This window comes from Ursus americanus, chromosome 8, assembly GCF_024610735.1.
Source record: "Ursus americanus isolate L20-20 chromosome 8, mUrsAme1.1.p, whole genome shotgun sequence".
Taxonomy (NCBI): Eukaryota; Metazoa; Chordata; class Mammalia; order Carnivora; family Ursidae; genus Ursus; species Ursus americanus.
In genome coordinates this window covers 16,909,552-16,926,075 of record NC_142134.1, presented here as the reverse complement: position 1 = coordinate 16,926,075, position 16,524 = coordinate 16,909,552, and the positions used below count along the sequence as shown (strand labels likewise).

Genomic DNA, 16,524 nt, shown 5'->3' with positions numbered 1-16,524 from the left:
TATCTAAAACTAGAGTGTAAATTAATTTGATATTTTGAACAACTTAAATGTGTTCAGATTACATGAGCATAATGATACCTCATCCAAGATCAAAGTTTAACACATCAAAGTCCATCATAATGTGAATGATACTGAATAAAGTAGAATAAGAGATTTTTTTTTTTTTTTTTTGCTGTGACATCCTTCCACTTTCTTCAAATTCTAATGAAAAAATTGTATTGTCAGTACCTCAGTATAATAAACCATTGGGAGAGCAACTGTGGTTCAGTGATTAGGACAAGATTTATATACTCAGAGTACCTAGTAATTTTCCAGAGTTTATAATGCAAGGCTGATGATGTTCGCCACACAGGATTAATTGACAAAGAAGGAGCGGTCCTTATTGGAAATCATTAAGTACCTCAAGGCTTGCATTTGAAGAAAACCTGAGACTTCGTTGTAGACAAATGACTATCTCAGCCAAAGTCACCTACTTGTATTTTCTTTGAAGTGAGGTTGAGTAAAAAGCTGACCCCTTAGAGAGCCTTGAAATGATAATGTAATTGACAACATATCTGATTTTCCTGGGTTAGACTTCTTAAAGGAATCTGACATTAAAAATAGTATTTCATACAAGCTTTTATCTAAGTTTAAAAAGGTGATCATCAGGGGGCAGAGATGGAGGAGCTCTATAAATGATAAACCCCGAGGTTATTTCCCTGGTGTGGAGAGAAGCCAGCTGAGAAGGTACCCTGCCCCCCCCCCAACACTGACTTGTCTTGCTGAACATTCCACTTGCTTCGACGTGGCTCTCCCCGCTCCTTCCACTATGTACAAAAGCCTTCCTTCATTGCTGCCATTGCTCCCCCATCCTTTGGGTATGATAATGCCATTATTTTTCAGATTTAGGTGTGGACAATCACTTTGTTCCTTGAGACAGCTTTTCAAAACAAAGTTTTACTAATGAGCACTGAGTGCCGGAGGGAAGGGATGCACAAAAGCTTAAAAATTGAGATTTTATAAAATCAGCTTTCTGATCCTTTTTTTCTGATTTTATTTTTAAGGATCCAGTTGTAAACTGGGTTACTATAAAATGGGAACATCCAACTCTAACTGTGTTTTCCCTACTTAAGATCTGTTTTCTTTGTTCTTTGCAGCTATATAATACAATGGTAGTTGCTGTCTTAAAGTGACTATAGTTAATAATACTGCATCACATATTTGAAAATAGCTAGAAGAGTGGATTCTGATATTTCTCATCATGAGAAAAAAAGTTGGTAACTGTGCATGGTGATGGATGTTAACTGGATTTACTGTGATCATTTTGCAGTGTATACAAATATTGAATCATTACATTGTACACCTAAAACTAATATCAAGGTATGTCAATTATATCTCAATTTAAAAAAAGGAAGGGGGAAGAAGTTTACTTTCTCTTCTTTTCCCATTTCAAACGTCATTCTCTTTTATAAAGCACCTGAATTTCTCTTTTATATTAGAGGGATACCTTCACTTCTTGGTCTGTTTATAGAATTGGTAATAAGGAGTCTCCTCTCCTTTTCGTATGTGATTGATTGGTTGTAACTGTCTACAGTGTTGTTTTGAGAAGGCATCTGGGGGTGATCTTAGGTTCCGCAGGAAAGAGAACTGTGATGAATTAATAATGTCTGCTGCAAGCTGGAAGAGTATCTGTATGGTTGCCATGTATCTGTCATTTCTCTCTTACTCCCGTTGATGGTGAAGTATTCGTTTTGATTTGGTTTTTGTTTCTACTCGGGTTATCAGCATTGGGAATTCCAAAGGTTCTTTTTTTCACTCATCCCTCAAATAGTGATGTGGTAGTGGGGAACACATCTAAGTACATATTAAAATACTTTACTCCCTGTCGAATTTAAAACCCCCTTAAGAGTGAGCAGATGCTCTCTACAGAGTGTGAGGCATTCAACATACAACAAAAACAAATACTTAAGAGGGCTTTTTATTTTTTTTTAATATTTATTTATTTATTTATTTATTTATTTATTTATTATTTTTTTTTTTGCTTTAAAACTGGGGTTTTTATTTATTTTAATGTTTTTTTATTATATTATGTTAGTCACCATACAGTACATCCCTGGTTTCTGATGTAAAGTTCGATGATTCATCAGTTGCGTACAACACCCAGTCCACCATGCAATACGTGCCCTCCTTACTACCCATCACAGGCCTATCCCATTCCCCCACTCCCCTCCCCTCTGAGGCCCCCAGTTTGTTTCTCAGAGTCCATAGTCTTTCATGCTTCATTCCCCCTTCTGATTACCCCCCTTAAGAGGGCTTTTTAAAAAATGGTTCACCTATTAAATCATTTTGATTTCTCACCAAATGATGATGGAGATATTGAAGCTTAAAATACAAAATGTAGATTGACATTCCTGTTCCATCCCCACACATATATATATATATATACTTTTTCTAGTATTGTCTATCTCTGGTGTTTGGGACAATTTAATTTCAAATGAATCAAGCAATAGGATATTTAGTGTTTCCTCAGGAAAAGAAGTGCACATTTATAAAATTATTACTGTTACAAGTTCCCCCAGGTGTGCTCTTTTGGTGACTGTTTTAAATTTCATATCCATAACCATTGCACTTTATTCAGTTCCTTGGTTCTCTTCACACGTAAACTCTTGAGTTTTAAGAAGAAATGTTTCTTTATTTTTAACTCAAATTATGATTAAGAGTTACATCCGCAGAGACAAATGGAAGTTTTTTTTTTTTTGCTCAATAGTTTCTGAAGTTCGGTTTAGTGTTAAAATACTAAAAGTTTAAAGGGTTAGTTAGCATTAGGTGGGAGAATTTGGATTGAAGTCTTTGTACTGGTGTTTAGTACCATGAAATGTTTTAGGATTTTTGCACTGTATTCTGGGGAGTCTTGAGGCCTCTGCGGCCAATTCTAGTAGCCCCCAAAGACTGATGTTTTTATTCATTCATACATTCCTTCATTTATTCAACAAACCTCATTTATTCACAAACCTTTGAGTATTCAGTATACACAATTAGTCTGGGGGCTTTCAGGGAGCCCATAATCCACAATGAGTTACAGTGTCAAAGACTGAAAAGTAGTAAGCATATGGCCCACGAGGAATAAAGGTTATTCCCGGTGATGTGGGAACTCATGGAAGGGAAATGTCCAGATTGTGGAAGGCAGGGAAGCCTTTGTAGTGGAGCTGAAGGATGAATAAAGGTTACCCAGGAAGTCCAGGCAGTGGGAACAACCCATTGTGAAAACTAAAGGCCCTTTCAAGGTACTTCAAGAAATTGCTTTCTAAAAACAGATTAAGGCTCCTGGAATTTATCTCGGAGCTGAAACGATCTACACTAGACCCTCTGCATTCTCGGACTTGGAGCGCTGATTCCCTTGTAGGCACCACACTTTGATTCATTCTTCAAGGGAAGAGGTGGTGTGCTGCAGAGTGAGGGCAGAGACAGAACGATTTTTCACTCACTGGTTTTCTTTTGTTAGTAGTTAACCTTACCACAAGCTACTAAGATTTATTCTTCAAGTTTTTCTTCTATATTTTTTTGTAAATATACATTGTCTTAATCTGCTCTGGCTGCCATGCCAGACTATTATAGACGGGGGGGCTTAAACAAGAGAAATTTATTTTCTCACAGTTCTGGGGCCTGCAAGTCCGAGATCAAGGGGCCAGCATGGTCAGGTTCTGGAAAGGTTCTTTTCTTGGCTTGCGGAAGACCCCTTTTTCATTGTGTGCTCATATGGCCTTGCCCTGTGCCTTCTCCTGGAGAGAAAATGACAGAGACAGAGGAAGACAGAGAGAAATGTCAAGTCTGAAATTACTTGAACATTTAGAATATTAAAAAGAGTTTTAAGTTCTAAATCAGGTAAATAATTGCAGTTGTTGAAGAAATGTTCTGGGAAATAATAAAAACAAGCCTATAACTTTATAGACTAACTATGACATAGCCCATGATCAGGTTGTTCAGTGAACATCCTATGGCCAAGCTCTTTTATTTCTTTTTCCTTCGGCAAAGAATGTCAGATTTGCAGGAATATACCTTCATGTCTTCTAGTGCCATGGAACTTAATATTTTATTTTATTTTTTAAAGATCTTATTTATTTGAGAGAGAGACAGAGGGACAGAGATAGCAACAGTGATAGCAAGAGAGCACGAGTGGGGCAGACAGGGAGAAGCGAGCTCCCTGGAGCCCGATGCAGGGCTCAATCCCAGGACCCTGGGATCAAGACCTGAGCTGAAGGCAGATGCTTAACCAACTGACCCACCCAGGTGCCCCAGAACTTAATATTTTAAAAATGAGAGAAAAAAATAATAATAAATATTTTGCCTTTCAGGATTTTCTTCATTAGGGAGAGTACACGACAATGCATATACATCCACACCCATCATACACACACACACACACACACACACACACACACACACACGCACGTGCATATGCATGCACTCATATATGCACATATACTATTTTGTTCCGTGTGTATATTTGTGTTGTGTGAACTATTACCTATAGAAAGGCTATAGGCTAGCATTTAGACGTAGAGCCCAATACAATACACTATTGCTTGACAAACCAGCAAGTTGGCAACAGCTGCAAAACAGCTTTAAGAAAAAAGAAGAAAGGTTAGAATTTGCTAAATATTGACTATCTGTAGTTATATATGGTATACAGTGCAATCGCATTCATTTTGCAAAGGAATCAGGTTCTAACGTCAACCCCAAAGGTGACAATTTGTTGTGAACAAAATTACTCTTGAAAGTCACATAAATCTCTCACAAGTTGCAGCATTTTACCAAATCTGCCGGTTTTGTTTTTGTTTTCTCCCCTAGCAGTAGAACAAATCGCTGTTCTTTGACAGAACAACTGGAGTAGCTGTCGGTGTTCAGGGGCCGTGTGGTGTGAAATCACGTCTGTTCTGAAACTCTGGGGTCACATTTGCACAGTGAGAGACTCACCCCACCAGAGGCCGAGGGAGTTGACCATGGCTGCAAGAAGGCGCCTCCCACTTGTCCCGGGAGCATGCATTCACTGAATGTCATGGAGGCCATGTGGTGGAATTGTCATGCTCTCCAAGTTGTTCTCTCTCCCTTCTTCTCTCGAGCTCCCTCCTTTGTCATTCTCTCATGTTTGCTGAACATATGTAATCATGGAGGTCAATTCACACCTATTGCAACTTCATGGCATATGGCATTCTATACCCGTTTTTGTTTCTGTGCTTGTTTATTTATCTCTGTTGAAATGAAGTCACATATATAAATACTTATGAGTGTGGCTGTTTGACTTTTAGAAAATTCTACTAGGAGCATGAATTTCATCTCTGATTGCATCTGATTGCAAAAAAGATACACAAACCAGTTTCCACCGCCGGAAAATAATTCAAAGCTACCAGCCCATCAAATGATGGGAACTTCCTAAGACCCAGCATGGCACAATGGTCATCACTAAGGCTTTTTCCTAAGATTGATATGAGGACACCAATCAGCTTCTCAGTTCTGTTTTTGTTTTAGTGTAGAGTAACCGTTTATTTATGTTATTGTTGTGTTGTCATTGTTATATTGATTTGCTAAATGCTTAAGTTGATAGTTCTATTTTGTAATCTCCTGTACTACCCAGCTGCCATGTCCTGACCACGAGGAAAGTACTTTCCCAGTGGAAATTCAGTTAAATCATTCTCTGAGAATTTGAGTAAACTGTATTTTTCTTCATGCTAAACCACAATTGATTACATGTATTTCCTGCCAAGGCTAAAAAGTGTAAATTTTGAATGTTTTATTTCTTTGTGAAAGGCAGTTTCAGATTCCTTTAGGTTTGATGATTTTGACACTGTGTTTAAGTACAATGTTCATGCTAATTGAAGTCTTCCATGTTAAAGGGGAAAAAATCAGGTTCTGAAGTATACAGTTTTCTTTAAGGCATTGAATACAATCTAGAAAGTCCAAAATATTATTTGTAGGAATTCTATTGTAGTTGTCACATAGCTTATTCATTGATTCAACAATTGTTTCCTGAATACCAAATATGCACTCTTAAAAGCACTGGGTATTACTGTAGTGAGGAAAAGCAAGTCCTTGACCTTGTGAAGTTTATGGTCTCTTGGAAGGATAATTGGCAGTAAACAGCTAAAGAAATAACAATTTAGTTAAGTTTCAGGAAGACAGAGGTCAGAGTTCGGTGATGGAGAATAGTAGCAACAGGGGAAGTGAATCACTGGATGATTCGTAGGTGTTCCTTGGAACAGGGAGATTTTACGCTGAGACTTAAAGAATGTGAAAGGGTCAGGCATGTAAAGGGCGGGAGGTGGGGTGGCCTAAGAGGAGATCAGCAAGTATCAAGATTCAAGGCATAATGGGGGTTGGGTGTTTCCAGAACTGAAAGGGAGATGGTGTGGTTGCTTGCATCAGAGGTGTGTGTGTGTGTGTGTGTGTGTGTGTGTGTGTGTGTGTGTGTGTAGTGGAATGGGGGAAATGACGAGGAAGTGGCATGAGGTTAGATGAATCAGTAAACAAGTGCCAAATGATTCAGAGCCTTGCAGGTCAGGGTAAACACCCAAGTTTTTAAAGTAAGTAAAATGGGAGCCAATTAAAAATTTAAAAGTAGAGAATCATTATCTGATTTAATTTTTTCAAATCTCACTTTGGCTGTTTTGTGGAGAATGAAATATGTGTGAGCAAATGTTTGTGTTTGTGGTTAAAAATGGAAGCAATGAGACCAGTCAGAGGACTGTTAGAATCCTCTAGTCAAAGACGATGGTGACTTGGGTCATAGGGTGGTGGTGGAGATGGAGCCAATTGGATGGATCTTGAAATATTTGGGGGAGTTATATAGTCTTCTGATATTCAGGATGAGGAAGAGTCAGGAATCAGAAATGATCACTTTTCTTTCTTTTCACCTTCTTTCTTTCTTTTTTCTCCCCCTTAATTAAGTATATCACGGTACCACTTACTAAGATCAGGTTTGGGTCAGAATCAGGTTTCAGAGGGTGATCATGTTCACTTTTAGCTATCTAGCACCAAACCTGTTACAAAATTTATGAATTCATCAAACATTGATCAAGCTTCACCATATTATCAGACATTGCCCTAGGTGTTGATAATATCTGATGTCTTTATCCTCATGGAATTACAGAGGTGGTAGATTTCAGAGTGCTGAAATCTCTCAGGAACCATAGTTAGATGAGATCGGGCACATTCAGGGTGGTATGGCCGTAGACTCAGGGACCATAGTTAGAAATGATCCAACTCAGCATCCTCATTTTAAAGATGAAGGGTAGAATTTGAACCATCTAATTTCTGTAGAAATATCAAAACTCCTCTTGGGACACCTGGGTGGCTCAGTGGGTTAACTGGCTGCCTTTGACTCAGGTCATGATCCCAGGGTCCTGGGAGGGGTCCTGCAATGGAGGCCCTGGTCAATGGGCTCCCTGCTGAGCAGGAAGTCTGCTTCTCCCTCTCCCTCTGCCCCTCCCTCCCCACTCATGCTCTCTCTCTTGCTCTCTCAAATATAAATAAAATCTTAAGAAAAAACTCCTCTATAAAAATCATGGTTGCTTTAGTAAAACTTAATTTTACTCATCCAGCAATAGTCGTGGTATTATTTTCTCTTAGGGATATGATACACTCTGTTTTCATTCCTGTTTTAATGAATTGTTACAATTAGTACTATTAAAATGCTTTCTAATATATTCTGGAATCATGAAAATATAGACATTAAAGCCAAGGGTTCAGTGGGCAATGCTGTTGCTGATGTCACTGTACTTACAGAAGACGTAGGCAAGGAGAATCATGATTCATGTTCTAATGTGCACACGTTTTTTACTAGGACATTAATGGTAGACAAAGGCAAAACTAGGCACTTACTGGGTAGGTTACCCATTACCTTGAAGCATTTTAGAGGGGATTTTTCAAATTTAATATAAAACATGAATATGAGAGGAAGGGAGGAAGGGAGCCCAAGAGAAGGAATTTGTTGTTGTACAATGAATTAGAGATTTTCGTGTAGGTCTGCCTGTGTGTGCATATGTTGGAATGTTTGTTTTAAGGTCTTATTCAACTTTATAGGTTAAGATATTTGGTCAAAGATGATGAAATAGCAAGTGGTATAGATTTGAACAATTTAAATACCAGGAAGCCAACAAAGATGATTTAGAGTGTTCTAAACAAGCATACTTATTATCTCAATTACGTTACAGCATTTATTGTTCATTTAGAATGAGGTTTACTTGGCTCTTTATACTAGGTCAAGTACTGTGAAAGAAAAAAGTTGAAAATTCCTGCCCTAAGGGCATAAACTGAAAGCATCAGGCATAATCCAGTCTGCACACATCCGTGCACACACACGAAGGGAGAATGTTCCCTGTGCTCAGTACCTACTCTCATGGGAATGCCCATATTTCAGTACAAGAAAGGGAAAAGTGGATACTGAATGGGACAGATGGTAGTCAAGTGACCTACTTGAAGCTTGAAAGCAGGGGTGGAGACAGATTGCGATGCATGCCCGTAGAAGAGGCAAAACTACTAAGATGGTGGAAATGATCCAAATAAGAAGAATTAGAACGAGAGTTCCGCTTCATCCCTGCAACTGGAATGGCAGGACTAAGTTCAAAGAATCTAGAAGCCCACTGTGGAGGGTTTGACCGTGTACCTTTAAGGAAGAAACGTAAATGACTGAAGGCTGACAATGGAAACTTCATGGAATTTCTAAGTAGGATTGTGTACATAATGTGAAAAATTAGTGGTGAAAATAAAGACTAGACGGGGACAGCTTGTTTTCTGAAAACAAGCAGAAAAAAAAAAGATTTCTGTGCATGAATATGCCAAACAGGAATATTCTGTTTCATGAATTAATATGTTCTTATATCCTTCTCAAAGACACAGAGTAAAGACTGAACTTTTTGCTTCCTGAAAAAGTGCTTAGAAATAAACATTAGCAAGCATTTGCAGGAAGCCTTTGGGACAGGAAAATGTCTTTTATTCTCAACCATGGTCCCTGGCTTTCCGGGAAAGCCACCTCCTCCGTTGTTACTGTGGCAGTTTCCTTCTCAGCTGTCAATTAATATTTTCTCCATGATAAACTCATTTTCTTGCTATGTTTAGCGTGTGTGACCTTACGCTCCTTCACGCATAACCTTGAAGTGTTCTTCCTCGTGCAGCTGGAGTGCACCACTCACTCCTGGAGTTGAAGGAAACTCAACTGGCCCAGCAGGTTTTTTTGTTTTTGTCTTTGTTTTTTTGGTTTTTGTTTTTTTTTTCCTAGACTTCTTCAGCTGCACTAATTCCCGACAAGCCAAAGAAACTCTCAAGGGGATACTTTGGGCGAATGGGGAGCAGATACATTTTGTGAAATTTTCACATATGTAAAACAAATGTCTTCCATTGAGATTTTAAAAATAGTCCCTTTAAACTTTAACATGTGTCAGGCTAGTGTTTGCTCAGATAATCACAGGCCTGCACATGCAGGACCCAATCAGTATACACTAGACACAGAGGCCCATTATCACGAGAATTATGTTTTTGTTGGTGGTTTTAGTTTATTTTCAAAAATTGCTTCTTACCACATTACCTTTAGAACTTTCTCATTTTTTAGTTCTACTTAGGAAGAAAGGACAGTTATCACCCAGCTGACTAGCTCATCAAAGGAAGACACAGCAAACCTTCCCTAAGCTTTTTCCAGGCATTTTGTTTTCAGGTCTGTGGTTTGCCTCTAGAAATTTGGCAAGTATGTTGATACACATTTTTCACTCTTTCTGTTTTTTTTTTTAAGGACAGAAGTGATTTAGGAGGGAATTGAATATGTGTGAGTACCTTATTCTTTCTTTTTTTCTTCTTATTTGTTAAATAGGGAAGTTCCTCAGCTTGATAATGGAGGAGAACAATGACTCCACCGAGAACCCCCAACAAGGCCAAGGACGGAACAATGCCATGAAGTGTGGGTGGCTGAGGAAGCAAGGAGGCTTTGTCAAGACTTGGCACACTCGCTGGTTTGTGCTCAAGGGAGATCAGCTCTATTATTTCAAAGATGAAGATGAAACGAAGCCCTTGGTAAGTAAGAGAAAATAAAAAGCTCTGTGGTCATAAGCAAGCCAAGAGGTAGAGGGGTTTGCTAGAAACTGATGGAGTCTGAGGTCAACCCAATTTCCCTGGTCTCTTTAGTTCATTGGCGTCTTTCACACTTTTTCTCATTGTTTACTTTGGTTCAAGATGATGGACTTGCTAATTGAGGCCAAGAGGCAAATCATACTTGTCTGATATTAATTTTGACTTTTACTGAGCTGAAACAGAATGTCTGAGTCCCTCGGGCATACTTACTTTATGAGAAATTTTAATGGACATCTGCTAGAAGGTATATATTGTAGCCAAAACATCTTTCCTTTTCTCAGAAGTCTGTTACAAGCACAGATTTGAAGGAAAACTATAAACACAACTTTCAGTAATTTTTGAGACCCCTTCAGCATCAATTCCTGGGGGTTTCCTTCCGCCTTAACTCACATAAAATATGGATATGGTGCTAAATGGAACAACTTTGATACATCCAATCAACATACATAATATACTCTTATGGGAATTGTTGTTGTAGCTTTTGTGGTTCCTTAGCCGTCTTGTATTTGCTTATTTACTTATCATTTTCTCAGCCACAAATCTCTAGGCTGCAATGAGAGAGAGGAAGAAATTTCTAGCTCTTCCTGTAGCTACAACAAGCTTTCCTAGCTGTGATCATCAGCCGATGGGGGGAGATGCCATCTGAAGTATCCGCTGTGTGTTTTCCCTTCATCTATAGCTATAGGATATATAAATGAAAGGAGAAACATTATAGACCAAAGGACATAAACATACCCACCAGTATGTTTTTGAGGCTATTTCCCTTGTGTTAAAGTTCAAGAACTTAATGAGGAGTTTAGATCAGGGCTCTGCTTTAGTACTTTATGTTTTTAGACCTCACAATTTCACAAAGTTCTCATTTGTCTAGTTGAATTATAAAAAATAAGAACAAACACACATCCTATAGATATTTTTTGAAATTGCTACTATTTTTTAAGCGTTTATTTACCAAGGCCAGGCATTAGACCACGAACTTACATATATTATCTTATGAAATGCTTAAAATAATCGTATGAGGTAGGATTATCCCCATTTATGCACGAAGAAACCAAGGTTTAGGAATAATATGCATTACTCCAAATTAGACAGTGGTGTCGTGATTTGCCTCCAGGCAAGTCTGACCTCATACATCCTTAGCCAAAGACCTCATAAATAAATTAATAAGGATATCCCATAAGAATTAATAAATATATCATGACAGTTATGGAGCATTTCCATACCAGTTCTTGCATTCGTAGCAAACCAGTGGGGAATGTAGGGGTTAACATTACAGATGAAGAAATTGTGGCTTAGTGATATGAAGCAATGTGACCAAGATTGTATCAGTCTTAGAGGCAAAGCAGCAGAGTCTTTTGTCTCTTATCCTATACTCTAAGGTTCTTTTCTCATTGTACCTTGTTTTACACTATAGATTACATTATGGCATATCTTGACTATAAAATCGTTTTTATCAAACTCAGAAAGGGATCAGGTTAATGTGAGAAAACAGAATAGGGAGGACCCAATATGGGGGCTTTGTTATGGAGAGATACATGCAATAAAATGGAAGTATGAGTAAGATCCAATGTTTTATCCTAGGAAGTCTTATTCTGGTATAGTTTGGCCACAATGGGTACAATTTCAATGATTAGTTAGGATCCAAGGAGCTAAATGGGTGATAAGGAGAGCAGAGGATTCAAGAGCTGAGTGGCTGAAGATGTGAAGGAAAATCACACAAACGTTCTGACTCTTTGGTGAGCTTAGCGTATCTTCTAGTAATGAACGTGAGATAGACTGGATTAGGCCCAAGCTCAAGGTTTCTAAAATCTGAGAATTAATACAGATGTCAGAGAAGATGCACAGGAACCCCAGTTTGAGGAACTCTGCCCTCAGCTGCTCAAAGAGGATTTTTCTATTTAGCCTGGGCTATGCTATGTAATTTCTCTGTGTTGTTTCTCAGGAGGTCTGCATAATTATAGGTGGTCTTCAGTGTAATGTACTTATTTTGCTAACAAATCGGAAATATAAATAAGAAAATGCAAAAAAATTTTGAGTAATTCAAATGGAAATCATCTCAAAATAAAAATCACTTTAATTCATAATATTTCTAAGGTAGGTTGTGTTTTGATATCATTATATTACCAGTGTTTAAAACATATAATAACTAAAATTAACAAAATAGAGTTATATTGATGAGAAAGTACTAATTCTTATGCCAAACAAAGATAGGCTAATGTTATTTCCCCCAAAAAAGTTTCTTAGTTTTTCTTTCCAAATATCATTTGGGTTTTTTTGTTTGTTTGTTTTTTTAAAGATTTTATTTATTTATTTGACAGAGAGAGAGACATCCAGGGAGAGAGGGAACACAAGCAGGGGGAGTGGGAGAGGAAGAAGCAGGCTCCCAGCGGAGCAGGGGACCCGATGCAGGGCTTGATCCCAGGAACCTGGGATCACACCCTGAGCCAAAGGCAGACACTTAATGACTGAGCCACCCAGGTGCCCCCAGATATCATTTGTTAATAAAGCAGTCAAAATTTAAGGTAGGGGTGCCTGGGTGGCCCAGTTGGTTAAGCATCAGACTCTTGATTTATGCTCAGGTCATGATCTCAGGGTTGTGAGATTGAGCCCCATGTCAGGCTCCATGCTGGGTGTGGAATCTGCTTAAGATTCTCTCTCTCCCTCCCTCCCCCCAAAATGGGGGTAAATAACTTTGATTTATTATTTTTTATATCATCTTTCACAGCTGTTCAAGCACCAGGAATTTTGACATTGTATTTTTAAATTTTAATCTTTTACACTAATGTTCAATACATGCACAAAGAATCAGATTAAAAACTGACAATTTCTGTATTAGAGGGCACTTAGTAATTTTAAGGACTATATATTTGCCTGTGAATGGGCAATTCCTTACTTAAAAGTAGTTTCTGGGGTGTCTGGGTGGCTCAGTCAGGCGAGCATCCAACTCTTGATCTCAGCTCTGGTCTTGATCTCAGGGTCGTGAGTTCAAGCCCTGTGTTGTGTGAGCCTACTTTAAAAAAAAAAAAAGTAGTTTCTTTAAGTGAAGGTGGATGCCTGGCACATTTTAAGTTCTGAAGCATATTTTTGAATGAGTTAGTGAGTGAATTAATGAAAGGTATCTATAGCCAAGAAGGGCAGGGCCAGTACCAGGTGCTGTGAGTAGTATTGACTAATTCTCAACCTCATATATCAAAGTCATAACTCAAAAATCATAGTTTAGTATGTTAAATCATAATTACTTCATGACAACAAAGTTTAAATCATATTAAGTAAATTTTTTTAAAGAATCATCTCAGTGAAGAACATTGAACATCTTGAAAAATGTTAAAACTAGAAAAATTTTAGTTGTTATAAATCCCCTCCTTCTACAGATGAATTGTGTGTGTGTCTGTGTGTGCGCACATGCACACGAGTACACACATGCGAGTGTATATATATATATATATGTGTGTATTGGCTGTGGGATATTGTTAATGCCTGGCAGATGAGGAACTGAAAACCAGATTTCCTTGCTCTTGATCCAGTGTTCCCTCAGCTTTGCTTTTTGCCTGCTCACGAATCCTTAACTTTTCTTTAGATTTGCTTTCAATCAGAACTACTTCTTGGTTATTTATTTTCAATATTGGTGCTTTCAAGCATAAGAATGCCCTTAGCCTTCATATATTTTGATGAGGGTTGTTTCATTATTACTGGAGGGAATGTCACTAATGAAATGAAAAATTCACCCTTTAAGTATTCCTAACCAGCTAAAAATGTTCAATAAACTTAATCTGGATTTGTTTTTCTCTCTCTTGGAAGGCATTTCTAAAAGGAGAGTATTAACACCCTTGAAATGTGTGTTTCTCCTGTCCTAGAAAACGGTTTTCAATTTATTTTAGTAAAACTTTTACTGAGCTTCTCCTCAACTCAATAAAGAGAGACAAACTCTATATTATCCTTGTTATTAAAAACCACACATCTGGAGGGGGAAACAGGTAAGTGAAATGATAATTGGGACAGACAATCACGTAAGCACTGGATGCTCTAAAAACACGGATACGATTAATGCCCAGCAGTGAGTGATGATTCTGTGTAGAAGGGTTGAGGAAGGCGTCACAAAGCAACAGGTGAACCTTACCTGGTTGGTGGGAGTTTTCCAGGTAGTTAAACTGAGAAAAGAATTCAGAGCAGAGGAAAGACATTAGAGTTGTAAAATAGACATCAATAGGTAACTCCATTTTGTGCGAGTAGCGAAATGACAAGAAATGGGGTTCAAGTGATAGATGCGGCCACAACATCAAGGGATGCATTGGTTGTACAAAGAGACCTATTCTCTGGTATGGGATGGGAAGCTATTTCTAGAACACCTATCTACCCAAGTTGCAAAACCGCATTAATCTGTTAGAAAGGAATAATGGCAGCCATGTTAAAACATGTATTAGTTTGCCATAACAAAAGGGTGGCTTAAAGAACAAAAACATGTTTTCTCATAGCTCTGGAGGCTGGAAGACCAAGATCAAGTTTGGTCTCTAGTGAAGCCTCTCTTCCTAGCTTGCAGGCTTCTGCTTTCCCTCTGTGTCCTCCCATGTCTATTGCCTTGTGTACAGGAGCATAAGAGAGCTCTGATATCTCTTCTCCTCTTATAAGGACAAGAGACCTACTGGGTTAGGGCCCTACCCTTACAAACTCATTTAACTTTAATTATCTTCAAGTATAGTTACATGGGGGGGGAAGGGGAGGGCTTCAATATGTTAATTTTGGGGGGACACAGTTCAGTCTGGAATACCTAATATGTTGCAAACCTCTGTTAATGAATATAATTGTTTCAATTAGGTTTTTCTTTTATCTGTACCATCAACTTTCTTTTTTTTTTTTTTTTTAAAGATTTTATTTATTTATTTGACAGAGATAGAGACAGCCAGCGAGAGAGGGAACACAAGCAGGGGGAGTGGGAGAGGAAGAGCAGGCTCCCAGCAGAGGAGCCTGATGTGGGGCTCAATCCCAGAACGCTGGGATCATGCCCTGAGCCGAAGGCAGGCACTTAACCGCTGTGCCACCCAGGCGCCCCTGTACCATCAACTTTCATCTCTACTAGAACTTAATATTTAGTGCATTATACACTTAATTATTTGAACCTACTATTGGTGTCTTATGTTCTTATTCACACTGCACCTTGCCTTCTAGATATTCTGCACCTGCACAGTTTGAAATTTGCTTGAAAGCTTAGAAGTTTGAAAACTTAGAAAGTCTCACTGTAACTTTTCTTGTATTTTCTTTTTGAGCAAAAGGCAAAATACCCTGTAAGTTTTCTTCTCTCTGGAGACAGTATCTGATTTGTAAACAAGACTTTCCACCCCCTAATCAGGGTTCCTCGGGCGATACATTAGAGGTATACCTCAAAATAGAATTATTTTACATTTAAAATCAATCAAACTAAACTTCTTTGTATCTTGTAATTTTTAAAATGGGAGAAACTTTAGTTCATTTAGGCCAAAACTTTCTCCTCAAATCATTTTTACAGTATCTGCACTTATACAGATATAGATTTTATTCAGAAGAGATTTAAAAAATGAAGTTGAGATGTGCCGGGCTGGCTCTGTTGATGGAGCTTGCAACTCTTGATCTCGAGGTCGCACATTGGGTCCTATATTGGGTATAGAGATTATTTGAAAAAAAAATGTTATTCCTAAAAAATAAAGTTGCTTTTGGTGTTTCCAAATAACGACAACAAAAACAACAACAATAAAGCACAGAAAAATGTTGTATGTAGCCAATTTAAAAAAATGAATTAGGGGCACCTGGATGGCGCAGTCGTTGGGCGTCTGCCTTCGGCTCAGGGCGTGATCCCGGAGTCGCGGGATCGAGCCCCACGTCAGGCTCCTCTCCTGGGAGCCTGCTTCTTCCTCTCCCACTCCCCCTGCTTGTGTTCCCTCTCTCGCTGGCTGTCTCTCTCTCTCTGTTAAATAAATAAAATCTTAAAAAAATAAATAAATAAAAATAAAAAAATTTAAAAAAAAATTTAAAAAAATAAAAAAGTGAATTAATACACCCATAATTATTATAAGCATTTTATAAGTACCAAATTTTTCCAGTTTTTAGGTAATATTTTTTCTTTTTTTATCTTTGAAATTAAGTCCCACTTGTATAGGGAAAAAAATTATAATTATACTGTGTGAAGAATCTGTGAAAAAGAAAAGTTCTCCCACCAACCCTGAACACTCCTAGCACCTTTGAATAGCTATTTAAAATGGTTTTAAAACAGATTTACACCAAGTTTGGTGACCATATCTGTTTGGCCATCTTTCACTAATGATCATGACAAATGACTGTGGCCTTAATTATAGATATTGTAACATGAGGGAAACAGCTGAGTCAGAGATAAAGTACGATCATTATAGTTATTCTAAATATAATGCTGTTGTGTAGAGCTTGCAAATGAATCCAGTGATGAGTTCT

At 38.1% G+C, this 16,524-nt stretch overlaps 1 protein-coding gene across 2 annotated transcripts in view; it reads left to right on the top strand.

Annotated features, from left to right (window-relative positions):
* ARHGAP24 (Rho GTPase activating protein 24) overlaps positions 1-16,524 on the top strand; it is a 484,542-nt gene that overhangs the window by 71,907 nt on the left and 396,111 nt on the right. For both annotated transcript variants that reach the window (XM_087864013.1, XM_045791049.2), the window contains exon 2: positions 9,836-10,035. In XM_087864013.1, coding sequence (XP_087720139.1) covers positions 9,856-10,035 — 180 coding nt within the window. In that variant the 5' untranslated portion in view covers positions 9,836-9,855. The remainder of the gene's footprint in view (positions 1-9,835; positions 10,036-16,524) is intronic.